The sequence below is a fragment of the Elgaria multicarinata genome, chromosome 11 (assembly GCF_023053635.1).
Source record: "Elgaria multicarinata webbii isolate HBS135686 ecotype San Diego chromosome 11, rElgMul1.1.pri, whole genome shotgun sequence".
Lineage (NCBI taxonomy): Eukaryota > Metazoa > Chordata > Lepidosauria > Squamata > Anguidae > Elgaria > Elgaria multicarinata.
Window position 1 is genome coordinate 11,353,435 of NC_086181.1, and position 14,280 is coordinate 11,367,714.

Here is a 14,280-nt window from a genome sequence, read left to right on the forward strand (position 1 = left end):
AAAGGCCTGTCTAGTCCAGCATTCTGTTTGCCACAGAAGCCAACATGCCTCTGGGAAGTCTGCAAGCAGGACCTGACAGCAATAGCTCTCTCCCACTGTTGCTCTCCACCAACTTCTGCTCGGAGGGATGTCGTCTCTGATGCTAGAGGTAGTATATAGCCATCAAGAGAAAGGGCTCGGCTTGCAGAAGATCCCTCTGCCTGGTTTTGGGGATCACCCTCCCGCACCACAGCTCACGCCAGACTCAGCAGCAGCTCCTGGCTCTTTCTGTGTAGCATTTCCAGGGGGCTGGAAGGGCTGCTATGCGAAGAAGGGGGCAAAGAAGCCCACTTCTGCCAGTTGCAGGGGATCCAGCCCATTGTCTACACCCCCCTGTAAAATTCTGCTTTTGAGGCAGGGTGGCTACAGGATTAAAGCCTCACCCCAAATGTCTGGAGAGGATATTCATTTAATGCCAGCTAACATCAGGTTTATTTATTCATTCATTCATTAGAGCTGAAATATCAGCTTTATCTTCACTGCCAACTCTCAGCTCAACATCCTGTAGAAATGTGTGCCTGTGAACATGTGTGGAACACTCAACACCACTGTATAAACCACAACCGGCCCCAACCCATCTGGTCTTAAGGGGGGCGGGGGCAGTCTTCTGGATCGGAGAGGTTCCTTCCAGGTAGCCTTGAGAATCAGTACTCCTCACCTTCCTTTTCTTTTTCTTTGTTTCTAGGAATTAACACAATGAGTTTAAACTCTACGTAGCAGGCCATTTTAGCCCATACGTAGGCTATACAGGGATCGGTCTCATGGGGAAAAGCAAAGAGGCTTGAAAGAGATAGCAGCCCAGGTGGCCTGCCTGCTGCAAAATGCCCGTGTGCACCTTTCCGCAGTTCAGGGCTTTGCGACAAGTTCTCAGCAACAAACTCCTCTACACAAAAGACGTGTATGGATGTGAAAAGGACGGGAACCGAGGCATGCAACATCGGTGGCTCCTAAGGCTGGTGGCACTTGGTTCAAAAGCGTCCCCTTCGCCTGACCTTCTGTCCCCTGTGGCTCACTCTTTTGGGATCATTTGTACCACTGGGTCTGTGGGGCTGGCGCCTCTGGGGCGAGATTGATATCTTCAGATTCTTGCGAAGGAGCCAAGGTTGGTCCTGGGATCATAATCGTCTGCAAAGTGTAGGGGAAGACAGAAGGACACAAATTAGCTCATCAATTTCCGAAAGCAGCTGCTCTTCATTCAGCTAGCAGCTAAATGGCCATCAGGTGTGACAAGGGGGGGGAGCGCTCCATTCCCCACCCCCCTTCTGCTCCTTCCTCCCTCCCACCCTTGATGGAGGGCACTCCCTTAAGAGCAGCAAAAAGGCCAAAAGCTGCTTCTCCAAACCTGATCCTACAGTTTTCCACTCTAAAAATGGCCTTCAGTCCCTGAGGGAGAAGGAAGGCTTCACCCTCCCAGTCCAAAAGCTGCATTCAGGATGAGGGTGAGAAAAGTAGCAACGTTGAGAATGGCCTCCCCTCCAAATCTCTCTCTCTCTCTCTCTCTCTCTCTCATGGGTGTCTCTCCACCCCACAACTCAGGAGCTGCCTTCGACAGAGGCTTCGTCCCATTCCATGGAGTCCCTGTCAGCGGTGAACAGGTCACACAGCGTCAAGAGCTGCGGAAGTCTCCCCACTCCAATTTTGCCCCTAAGTGCAACACTTTGAGCCTTTATATTTTATATTTATATAACTTTATATTTATATAAACTTTATATTTATAAATATAACTTTATAATAAATAAGTTTAAATAATAAATAATAATAAATAATAATAATAAATTAATAATATAATATAATAATTATAATATTATTTATAATATAAATATAATATAATATAATATATAGGGTATATAATATAGGGTATATAGTATAATATATATAGGGTATATAATATAGGGTATATAATATAATAATAGGGTATATAATATAATATATATAGGGTATATAATATAATTATATATAAATATAATATAATATAATAATAAATAAATAAATAATAAATAAGTTTATTTATTAAATATAACTTTATAAATATAACTTTATAATAAATAAGTTTATTTATAAATAAAACTTTATAAATATAACTTTATATTTATATTTATATTTATATAACTTTATATTTATATAACTTTAAGCCTTTAGATTGAATGGCAGTCCGTACAATTTTACAGGACCAAGTAGAGGCATGCACTCAGAACCTACACCTCGTAAACTCTATGGTCTAGAGTGAAAAGCAGGTAATGCTCCCGCTCTCAATAGTGCCACACAGCACAGCTCAGGACTGTGCCAGCCGCCATTTGCACAGCCCCACCTTGGGCTTTGCTTCTTGATGGCAATGCCGGATGGCAATAGAAGTCTGGCCTTTGAAGAGCACGATGAAGAGAATGTTGGGAACTGGCTAGTGTAGGTAGAACATTTTCAGTGGCAAAGCCATTCATGGTCTCTGTGCATGTCCTCTCAACCATCCTAGAACCACTGCTATTCCCATTATTTAAATGGGGAAATTAAAGTTGAGAGACAGTCACTTGCCCCAGGGCTACACAAGGACAGGGCAGAGATGGGACGTGAGCCCAAGCCTCACACACCCAACTCTCTAGGCCCTGTGCTGCACCTCCTGTGTGTGTGTTCACAACATCCTGCCCTAAAATAAGCACCCTTCTACGATAAAACAGAACCACTCTCACACTTCCAGATTGCAACATCTGCAAGATGCACCAGACAGAACTGATGCAATCGACGGCGTTGCATTTAGGCATAGGAGAAACCCAGCTTCAAATCCCTGCTTGGCCGTGAAGTTCACCCTAGGATGCTGCTTTAGGAAAGTCACTGTCTCTCGGCCTGGCATAAAATGTAAAGTATCCTGAACATAGGAAGAGTCTTACAGAAAAGAAGAGAAGAAACAAGACGAATGAGAACAACATGACATTGCTCTAAGACAGCATTGCACTTGCGTCCATGCGCGTGAGAACACCTTTATGAATAGCAGGCAGGGCTGAGAAAGAAGCTACACAGCACAAACAGGGTACCTTGAGGACGGGGTCTTTGGGAGGAGCCCAAGCTGGAACGATCTTGCCATGCAATCTCCACTGACCATACCGGTAGCTCAGTTGTCTCTCAAACACAACGTATTCCAGGACATCCTTTGGTATCTGCTCCCCACCATACATCAGCCTCCCAAACCGGTCATAGATGGCTAAAGTCTGCCAGGAAGAATGATACATTGAGTCTTTGGTATTAAGCCGCGGTAGGCAGGGACACGTTATGTCACATCCAGGAGGAGGTTGGTTGGATACACATACCTGCCGGGTGTGCATCCGAACTGTGACTTGTCCATACAGGTTCTCTTTGCTCACCATGCTTGGGCATCGCACGTGAACCACCCGAGGGGGTTCGAGGGACTCCAGAAAAGTCCACCGGATAGTCTTGTCTCTGTTTCCTCGTATCATTTCCTAACAACGCAAAATCTATTTTTAGCATCAAGGATGATTCTAAGATTTCAACATTCTCAAATGATGCTAAGGATTATGCCTGGCCCCATGCTACTTCAGACCCTGAAGCTGGAGGAACCAGGTGGTAATGGAACATATAGAAGGGGTTTCTGGTGGGAGACTAGAAGATCAAAATGGAATGAGCTGAGGAGCCTGAAAATATCAAGAAATTGCAGGTGTCAGAATCAAGCGGTCAAGGACAAAACATTTTCCTGTCCTGGAAAGGCGAGGGAAAGGGGCAAAAGCAAGAGACAAGAAACAGAATAAGGGACAGACATGCAAGGACTGTGGGGAGATAAACAAGATGGACAGAGAATGCAAAGCCAAGTTGTGGAGAGCTGCTGACCAGACCAAACAGACCAAGCTGCTCAGAACTTCTTGCATATAGTGTTGTCAGTGAGACCCAGTGGCCCAACGCAGTAAACCTTGGAGGACTGAGCCCAGATTATATCATCTGCTGGGACCAGAACAGACTGCAAATTGACTAGAGGGCTTATAGCTTGGGGCTGGCCTGCCATCAGCCAGGCTATGGCTTAATTTGAAAAACTGTCTTCCCCTACATAGAATCTCTAGACGCTATGATCTTCAGGGGAAGCCTGGCTGGCTGTACCACATCCCGCATAGCTCAATCTGGTGCAAAACAGCAATGGGCCTTCTCTGTGGCCGCACCCTCCCTCTGGAATGACTTACGTGTTTACTTTGGCTTTTCCCAAACATTAGTGTGTCTAAATGTCGTTTTGGTTTTCTAATGTATCATTTAATAATTTGCTGTAAATCGCTTCGCAACAGAGCACGTGCATTGTGTGTACAGTTCCAGGTTTCATTCCTGGAAGGAGGTCAAATACCAGAGCTGAGGAAGATCTATTCCCTTCCCTCTTGCACCTCAACAATTATTGTATAGTACCATACAAATTAATACTACAAAGCGAACCATCTCTGCATCTCCAGTTGATAGACACATGGTTCCTACAAGGGATGCCCAGTAGAAACTGTGATACAGGCTTGGACAGCTTCCATACTGGCACTGGTTGCAAATGCAACCATGTGGGAAGCCAGACTTCTGTTGCCTCTAGCCACATAATTATATTTATTATGTTTTGAGGTATATAAATATCACAAATAAATAAAATAAATAAAAAATGAGGAGTTTTTTTGTTAAAATATATACAAATTATTAAAATATATACAAAATATATACAGGTAAAGTCTCTTCCGTACATCTGTGACTCCAGGGCTGTCTTACGAAGCCCACAGCAGGGAAAGAGGGTTTCTTTTGGAAAAGTCAAGCCTATAGCAGCCTGGCTCTCTGATCCTCATGCCTCCACCCAAACATGAACTGGGATGAGCAAAAGGGTCTCTCCTTCCCCCTCAGAAGCAACTGGTGAATCTGGACCAAGGGAAGGGATACAGGGCACATTCATTGCATGTACAAAGTCCCAGGTTCAATTCCTGAAAGGAGGTCAAATAGCAGAGCTGAGAAAGACCCTTGCTCAAGACCCTAGAGACCCACTGCCACTTAGTGTAGACAATAGTGGGCTCGATGCATAATTATCTGGCAGAGGGTAAGGCAGCTTCATATGTTCACACAGGGATGGAGCAAGCATCATTCCTGTCTGCAAGGCACCTGGAGGGCGGCCGTATCCCAACCTCAACAGCCAACAGTTAAACACGTGATGACCAGGGATAACCAAAGAAGTTACATAGGTGTCAGACACATTTCTTACTATAATTTTTAGGGGATTTAACCCTTTGGCAAGGTATTGCTGATCTCATCACAGGTATTTACCGGGTAACAGCGTTCGGTCACTAAAGCATGAAGCTTCACTTTGTCAAAGCTGTAAAGGATTTAAAAAGAAGTATCAAGTCACCAAGATGCCTGTGCAGATTGACTCAGTCAAGATACCGTTCTTTGTAAAAAAAAACAGTTGGCATCCTCTTCTCAACAACAAACAACATGGAAGCACATCACTCCACACACAAAAAAGTGTTTCCAGAGGGAGAGCCATGATACTCTGTTGCAGAATCCTCTGCCAAAAATGTATAATGACATAAGTTTTCATAGGCCCTGTTCAGAAGACACCTTAAACCACGGCTTTCACCACGCTGAATAAGGCAAAAAAAAAACCTTATTCATCATGGTTAAAGCTGTGGCTTAAGGTGTCTTCTGAACAAGGCCATACACTAGATGTCTGAAGTGGTATCATCAACTGTTTTGTGAGTCATCAGTGTTAGTAACATGATTGTCACTATATGTACTTTCTGTATTTCATTTGCCTCCGACCTCAAACATTTATAATCCCCTACCCAACCATGTGCATATATCTGTAACTCAGGGCAACATTTCAGGTATCTGATAAAGTGTAGTACATAAAAGATTATGCCGTATTAGATTTTTTAGTATTTAAAGTAATTCATGACTGTTTTCACAAAAAAAGGTGACCTCTAAACTCTTAACAACCTCTGCAAAAGGCACTGCCTTATTTATATAATTATTTAAATAACTGCCTTATTTCTTCCCATGTTTAAGCACCATACCAATGCACACTCAAGATCACATTTTTTTGTTTTCAATTCGTTATGATGGGGCTAACTAATACAGTTTAACCATGCTATGTTTGCATGAGTAAGTTGATCAACATTGGCTCTGAGTAAGGATATAGTTGATGACGATAGCTAACTTTCTGCCACATTGTTTACAGCCTTACAATACACGGCTTGGTGAAAAAGTTCAAATTTTTATACACCAAAGAACCAAGTTTAAGGTGGTGTCTTTAACAGGGGTCCACAAATTTTGATTTGGCAGTCAAGTATTAACTGTGTGCATCTATGGATACCATCTGTGATGTACCAGCTTCACCAAGTCTCCTGCACGTGTTAGAGAAATCACAGGACTAGTCTTATGCAGGTCTCCCTTGCTGCTTCTGCAAGAGCCCAACTGAAATGAAATATAGACTGCTCCCATGCCGCATAGTGAAAGAATGCTCAACACAGCATTCTCTGCAGGGATGGTTGCCAGAAGAAGAGAGAAAGCTACCATTTTTAAATGGATTTGCGGAGCCTTGATCTTTTTATTAATCACTTTCCAGTTGTATACAAAAGAGATATTAAAGCCTGCCATGCACTGAGCAATCTTGAGTCGACTCCCTAAGACATACTTAAGTTTGGTGAAGGGCATCAGAAAACCTCTGTAAATTACACCAGCATACACATCAGCACTTGGTGATTGTAGACTTCAAAAGCTGGTGAAAAGCTTGCGAGACTCACAGAAATCATTTTTGCCCAGTTTTGATGAAAACATATACCAACCTACAATGGTCCAATGAAAGATATTTAGCCTACTTTATATCAGCAGCATTCTGGATCCAATAAGGTTGTGAGCTGCTGTAAAACTGGTAGCTAAGTTGCGGGGCAGCAACAGCAGCAAGAATGTTCAGAATCATTTTAAAGCATATTTACTTTGCCAAACTATTGTGAGCTTCAATAAAGATATCTTGGGCCTTTTCTGCAAAAGTTTTGGAGCTGAAGTCAGGAACGTGTTCTTTGATCTTTCGGATTCTGCAAAAACAAGGAAGAGATAAGCCTGATGGAGAGAAAGCAGTTACAGTTCAAGGAAGCAAGGGAGCAGGGGGTTGGACTTGATGGCCTTATAGGCCCCTTCCAACTCTACTATTCTATGATTCTATGATCAACAGCCCATAACAATGTAGTGCTCCAAGATGGGTCTCTTTGGATATGCAGGGATTACATACACACCAGAGCAGTGAATTGAAATTCTGGCATAGCTAAGGTGTAACTTTCAACATTTAACACACTTTGCCCTAAACACACTTTGTTCTGGCACAATTGTGGAAGGAAGGAAAGTGTGCAGAGAAGAAGCCCTACCAATTCCTTATCTTGTTTTTAAAAAAGTAAAATCATAAAGCCATGCACCACCTACAACACTCTGGAATTATAAACTGACGCTGCCTGTTAGAAGGCAGGACCTCCTCCATTACTGCGCTGCCTACTGGAAGTGGAACAATCTGATCCAAAACTGCCCTACTATCCTAAGAGAGAATATTTGAAAGTGTACAAGCTGACACATTGGAGATTGGGACAAGGCCTATGGAAGTAGAGGCTTCTGACACACGAATCAGTTTGATTCACAGCAAATTCTAGAAAAACAAAAAGAAAAAACATATTCTATGCATTACGTAGTTGAATTTGTTGCTACAAGATGCAGCGATTGCCAATAGTTTCGAAGGTTGTTAAGCAGGCTAGATCCATTCATGGACGACTGACCGATCGGTGACTTAACCACGATACCTAGGAACTGAATCCCCATGTTCAGAGACAATACACCACAGCTTACCAACACTAGAGGACAAACAATACGGGTTCTCTTCAGCATATCTTGTTTATGAGTTTTTCTGGTGCATCCAAGTGGCCAATGTTGGCCAAAATAGAACTTTCATTGATCAAGAAATATTTGTGTTCTTTAGTGGATTCTCTCCTGCCTCCTCCCCACACCACAAGCCCACATTCTGCAAGTTACTTAGGTACTTTTGCACATCTGAAAGCCAATCAACACATTCAGAAAAAGAGTGAACTGTAACTCCTAGGACTGTACCACTTCAGAAAGCAGGTGGAGAAAATCTCATCTTTTCAGAGACCCCCATATCAAAAAAAACCTCTTTACCTATGGAAAGCAAGTATGCAAACAGAAGCATTCAACCCTAGCGTTCTCCCTAATGTGCTCATTTTCTACACGCAGAGAGTGTTTCATATGGGGAAACACTCAGTCATGAGATCATTACAAAACACAGTACTATGTGAAATGTAGTCAAACAAAAATATACAATATGACAATACAAAATACCAATAAAAGCAACTGCACAGTAATACTCCTTCACAAAAGATAGATTGTAATAGATCATCTCCTTTACAGTCCACTGCAGACACCTTTAAAAAATTAATGTGGATTGACTATTAACGGTCTGAGCTTTTTGGGACTGGGCAGTCTTTAAGACCTACACAAATGTTAAAACAGGCAATGTCTGATAGAGACCTGCAACACAAACAGCAGATACTAAAAGGAAAAAAATAATACACAGTCAGAGTGTGGCCAGATGCCATAGGCTGAGTGGCTGCTACAGAGAGAACGGTACGTACGCCAGCTGCGAAGCTGCAGTCTGCTTAATCTGCTCTGCCCTTTGCTTCAGTCCTTCCTTCGACAAAGATGACATGCGGGCGTCCCCTTCTAGAGGAATATAGGCATCGAAGATCCCAGCTGTGTAGGCAAAACAGGAAGCAAGCAAAAGTTTTTCTTAAAAAAAAATCTTCCCCCCCACTTAAAAAGTAGTAAGATACATGTCAATATTACTGTTCATTTATCTGCTGAAGCATGTTAATTTAAGAGACCCTGCAACTATGCTCTTATAACCCACTTTAAACTGGATGAGGAGGCAGACTGGGATTCCAAATGAGTGATGGAGTCAAGCAGCTAGTAGCGGTTGCAGGGAAAGGGAACTGGAGTTCAGGAATGCTTTGTTTAAAGATGTGGGTCTTGAAGAGAGATCTTTATGGTGCAATGGATTTGATCTCTTGAGATCCAGGTTCAAGGCCTTGTATAATGAGCGAGTGGCCCTTGCTTGCTGCCTCAGTTCCCTATTGCTGCCCTGAAAGTATTTTGAACTGAAGTACATGGGAAATACAAAAAGTCAGCCAGTACTGGTAAAATCAGAATATACATTGGCATACCTGACAGGGTTACTGTTCAAGCAAATACAGAGACTCCAAGGGGGCAATCCTATGCATATTTACACGGAAAGAACTTCTAGCGTTCTGGGAGCTGGGGAAACTTTTTTCTGTCTAAATATGCATACGATTGTGCCTAAAGCACTTCGCCAGTTAGAAGTTCTACCTAGATAATATGGAGTAGAGGGAATAAGAGGACAGAGAGAAAGGGGGGAAAAGGGACCGAAAACAAATGTGCTTTTGCAAAGTTGCAGTAGTAAGAAATGGCTGGCTGGGGAATACTGGGAGCTGGAGGACTTTCTTCTGTCTAAACATGCCTAGGGCTAGAGAGAAATTCATGCATGCAGACTTATCACTTGATTTTTCAAGTTTTGACAACTTGTTAGCTGAAATCGGGTCTACACATGCAGCAGAACGAGGTGACAAGAGTCTAGAGGTGATAGAATGGACTCCATTCCATCACTTCAGACTACAGGTGAGGGGTGTGTGTCATATTTTTAAAGTTCAGCTACAGTTTTAAAAAAATCCCTGCAAGCAGAAAAGCACACAGTAGAGAGAGTAGGCTAGGCTAGAACCTCTCTCACTGATAAGCTAAGTTTGCTGTTATTTTACTTACAGGGAAATGTTAAGATGTGGGAGCCGGTGTACCCTGCTGGCTTGTTCTGCTAGATGTTGGCGATGGAATGCGGACAAAGCCTTATTGAGGTATAAGATGTGAGCATATTATGTCGTGCCTTCTTTTCAGATGGAAGTCACTGCTTGTGCGCATTTTGCTCTTGAAAAATCTGTGATAACTGTGGACGCTCATTGCACTTTTAAACTATACTCCTGCGATGAGGGTGGACACTGAGAGCGTTTACAGTTTCAAAGAGATTCATACGTCAAGCTTGGAAGGACAAACACTCACCACCTATATTCATTGGGCTGAAGGTCCTACTGCTCTTGAATGTACCTCCTCAGCTGTCAATCTCACATGAATGCTTAGCTAAATAGATTGCTTATATTAATGTATGTATTTGAAACAGAAAGGTTATTCTCTGCCTTTTTTATTACTGCGTATGGATATGTTATATGTCATATTCTTTCCCCCCTTTTTTCTTTTGTGGCTCCCCCTGTCTTTTTTTTGCTAATGTTGCAACTGCTATTTGTTTATTTATAAAAGGACTGCTTCTACTCAGGATTCCATCCAGATTGGAACTGGAACCTTGTAGTGCTATCCAGACCTCTCCAGGAAGCCTGTCTGTTTGTGCATGTGTGAATAAGGGAGGTATGGATAACTGACTAAATTACCCCCATACAGAACAGGGGATCTCCCACAACTCGTCTCTGCCCCCGCTTTCTGGATATTTGCTATCAACAGTCAGAGGCTTGAGCCAGCCAATTTTCTCTATCTCCTTGTCCTCCATTTGGGGGCAGGGTGTTATTTTCAATGGACACATTGCCATTCCAATCCTCAACCATAGAAATAATTGATAGAATCACATGGTCTGTCTTTTCCTCTTCACCTTTGGTTCTAGTCAAGCAACTGCCACTTTTTCCCCAAAATATTCTTTTAACTTACAAATGTCGATAGGTTGAATCCAGATTTAGTCATACCTAGAGTATTCCCATGGATTTCAATTACTCCAAGTATGATTAAATCTGGATCCAAACCTGTATGTCTGAACAACTAGAGTCCCCCAGGTATTTTGGAGGGGCCTATTTCACTTCCAAACTGCCCATGTTCTCTATTAGAGAGAATAATGGCTCAGTCAAAGGCGCACATCACCACTTGATTTTGCAGTTGTGAAATAACAACCAGGTAGGTGTGAAGCAGCCCATACTGTGCGGATAGCAACTTTGGATATATAGAAAATTATTACAGAAATACGTTAAGGAATTAAACCAACATGTAATGCAGCATGAGAAAAAGATTCTCTATGAAGCCTACATTGCATATTGGAATCATACTTCCACTCAAGAAAAAGTCACATTTGAGGCACAAAAGATACAACTAAAACACTTAGCTTACTTTTAAAAGAATTGCCTGTGAGAATGGCTACTCTTCACTGAAAATCACCTGAACAGCGTCAGAGAAGCTTGTAAGAATAATCAATATTCATTTTGCTTTCTGATTCAAGATTCCACAGGGAGCTACCTATAAGATCAACTCTACTCCAGCCCCTTCTGCATAACAAATGATCACAGCCACCTACCTGTGCAGAAAATAGTTATGGGGCGTGCTAACCGTTCATGAGGGGTCACAATCCCTGCAGCCCTGGCATGCTTTTGCTGCTCTTCCGGAGTAGCATACTTTGCATTGACCGATGGGGGAATGAAATGTCGCTTTTTTGTTCTCACTGGGACTACAACAGAGGACGGGGCCAAGCGGGCAGGATTCAGTAAAGATTCTGCACCCTAGTGAATAAAAAAAAAAGACAGAGACACAGAGAGAAGCAGATAAGTCAGCCAGGCAACATTCAATCACATCTCAGTTGATCAATGATTTGTCTGCTTCTGGGGTGAAGTTAATTTCATCCCAAATACACAAAGTTGGTCAATATGCGCTATTATTAGGTATGCATTTGGTACATATCAATGTTTATAAACACATGTAAAACCTGGGATTAGATTCACTCCCTATTTAAACACATACAATTATGTGCTTCCTTGTTTATCTTCACAACAAGACTAGGGTTTTCTCTGTCCTGCAGAATTCCTTCATTTTCCAAAATGAACATACACACACACACACACCTATTTTCCCCATGAAATGGGAGACGCATACATAGTCTGAAATGCCTTCTTAAAGCAAGATCAAGGGCATGTGCACACACAAAACACATTTCCCCTCTTTTGGGAAAAGGTGTTAATAAGACCCTTTCCCAATGCAAAAGCATACATACATTCAAAGACAAACATATTTGCATTTTCCCAACAAGTGTCTAAGTGTCCTAATACACATACCACACAAAACCCCAGATGAGGGGTGGGGAATCTCAGACCCACGGGCCAAATCCATCCTTTCCCGGTCCTAATTTGGCACTCCAGGGTTTCCTAAGGTGACCACGCCCCCTTCTCCTGGCCTCACCCACTTTTCCCGAAGCACCAATCATTTGGTGGTTTCCTGGGTTTTGTGCAGTTTTTTCCCCCAATTCTAAAAAATGGAAAGGCCTCTAATGCTTTGTTACTGACAGTAAGAGCTTTAAGCAATAAAGGCTTTACGACTCAGGAGACCAGGGTTCTAGTCCCCACTTGGATATGAAGCTCACTGGGTGACTTTGGGCCAGTCACTGACTGTCAACCTACTTCACGGATCATTGTGAAGATAAAAAAATGAAACGTCATGAGAGGAGGAACACTGCTTGAGCTCCTCGGAGGACAGGTGGGATATAAATGTAACGGAGAAACAAAATGCTAAATTATATTGGTATTTCTTGTATTTTTGGCCCCGCTCCCCCTTTGCTTTCGGCCCTGCTAGAATGTGCCCCTTCACCAGACAGCTTGTCTGAAATTGAATTTGGCCCTCGTTGAAAGAGGTTCCCCACCTCTGCCCCAGCCCAAACCAACAACAGCAGCATGTGCACACTGTGATCATAATCATAGCCGCCACCATTAGCCCTCCTCCCAGCAAGGCTAATATGCCTTTTACAAGTTGCAAGTATTACATACATGAAACCCTTAATATGCAAACAGGAACCCCTCCTTCAAATAGGTGAACCGCCCAGAGAGCTCCAGCTATTGGGCAGTATAAAAATGTAATTAATAAATAATAAATAGGTAAACTTCACACAAGCAGCCACAGACACACACATATACATAGAGAGAGAGAGCAGTTCCCCTCCCTGCAGAACCTTACACAGAAATAGATACATGTGCTTTCATTCTCTCACACACATTTACCTTCCTTCATTTCCCTTTCTCTGAGATCTCGAGCTCCCCCCACCCCGCTCTTTTTAAGGCGCAATCCTATGCATGTTTAGACAATTCCTACAACTCCCAGCATCCCCCAGCCTGCAAGGTCGATTGGGGCATTCTAGGAGTTGTAGGAAAACGCACAGCATTGCGCTCTTAAGAGTACAACCCTAGGCGTGTCTACTCAGAAGTAAGTTCCATTCAACCCAACGTGGCTTACTCCCAAGTAAGTGTGTATACGATTGCAGCCTTGGGTTCTTCTTGATTTACATTCTGTCTTCTTTCTTTCGTTCTCCGCTCTATAGTTTGAGTCGGGGGTGGGGGGCAAAGAGGTGAATAGATTACCTTCCTAAATGCTAGTCATTATCTACAAAATAAATAACCATATTTTTAAGCATCACGGAACAAGACACAACGAAAAGAAAGCAAAACACACACATGACGATATGTTCGCTCCTAGTCACAAGACATACATTGCCGTTCGCCTCCCAGCAACGGTAACCCCTACCCCCGAAACACGAATAACAATATACCACCACCACCAACCCCACTTTCCTCCCAGTACCTGCAAGTAAGCGCGTAAAGACAGCTGAACTATACCCCGCCGCATGGAGGCCGCCATCTTGGGACCGCGCATGGCATGCCGGGATGCGCGCGGAGGGAGTCGTGGACAATTCCAGCAGTAGCCGCAGAGCGCTCGAGAAAAGGAGTTGACGTTTGACGCGGCATCAGAAAAAGTCCCGGGAGAAAGCGCGCCTGCGCGCATGGACTGTGAAACTTCACAGAGATACACCAGGGGAGTGTGGGGGAGGTCCAGGCCTCCAAAAAATCTTACATGACTAGGGTGACCCTATGAAAAGGAGGACAGGGCTCCTGTATCTTTAGCAGTTGCATAGAAAAGGGAATTTCAGCTGGCGTCATTTGTATATATGGAGAACCTGGTGAAATTTCCTCTTCATTACAACAGTTAAAGCTGCAGGTGCCCTGCCCTCTTTTAAATCTGGTCACTCAAATATAGCTCCTACAACTTTAACTGCTTGTAATTGTGCTTTTAACATGTTGGTTGTTTTATTATAGTTTTAACTCTTGTGAACCGCCCAGAGAGCTTCGGCTATTGGGCGGTATA

The 14,280-nt window shown here is 43.0% G+C and overlaps 1 protein-coding gene across 1 annotated transcript; it reads right to left on the bottom strand.

The window, feature by feature from the left end:
• Nucleotides 1–758: 758 nt before the first annotated feature.
• On the bottom strand, nucleotides 759–13,784 carry MRPL45 (mitochondrial ribosomal protein L45). The gene is made up of 8 exons (XM_063136496.1): nucleotides 13,720–13,784; nucleotides 11,456–11,657; nucleotides 8,676–8,793; nucleotides 6,981–7,079; nucleotides 5,311–5,359; nucleotides 3,336–3,485; nucleotides 3,063–3,236; nucleotides 759–1,164 (listed from the first exon to the last, which is right to left on the bottom strand). The coding sequence occupies exons 1-8, from the start codon at nucleotides 13,774–13,776 to the stop codon at nucleotides 1,063–1,065; spliced, it is 951 nt and encodes a 316-aa protein (XP_062992566.1). The 5' UTR covers nucleotides 13,777–13,784; the 3' UTR covers nucleotides 759–1,062.
• Nucleotides 13,785–14,280: the final 496 nt, after the last annotated feature.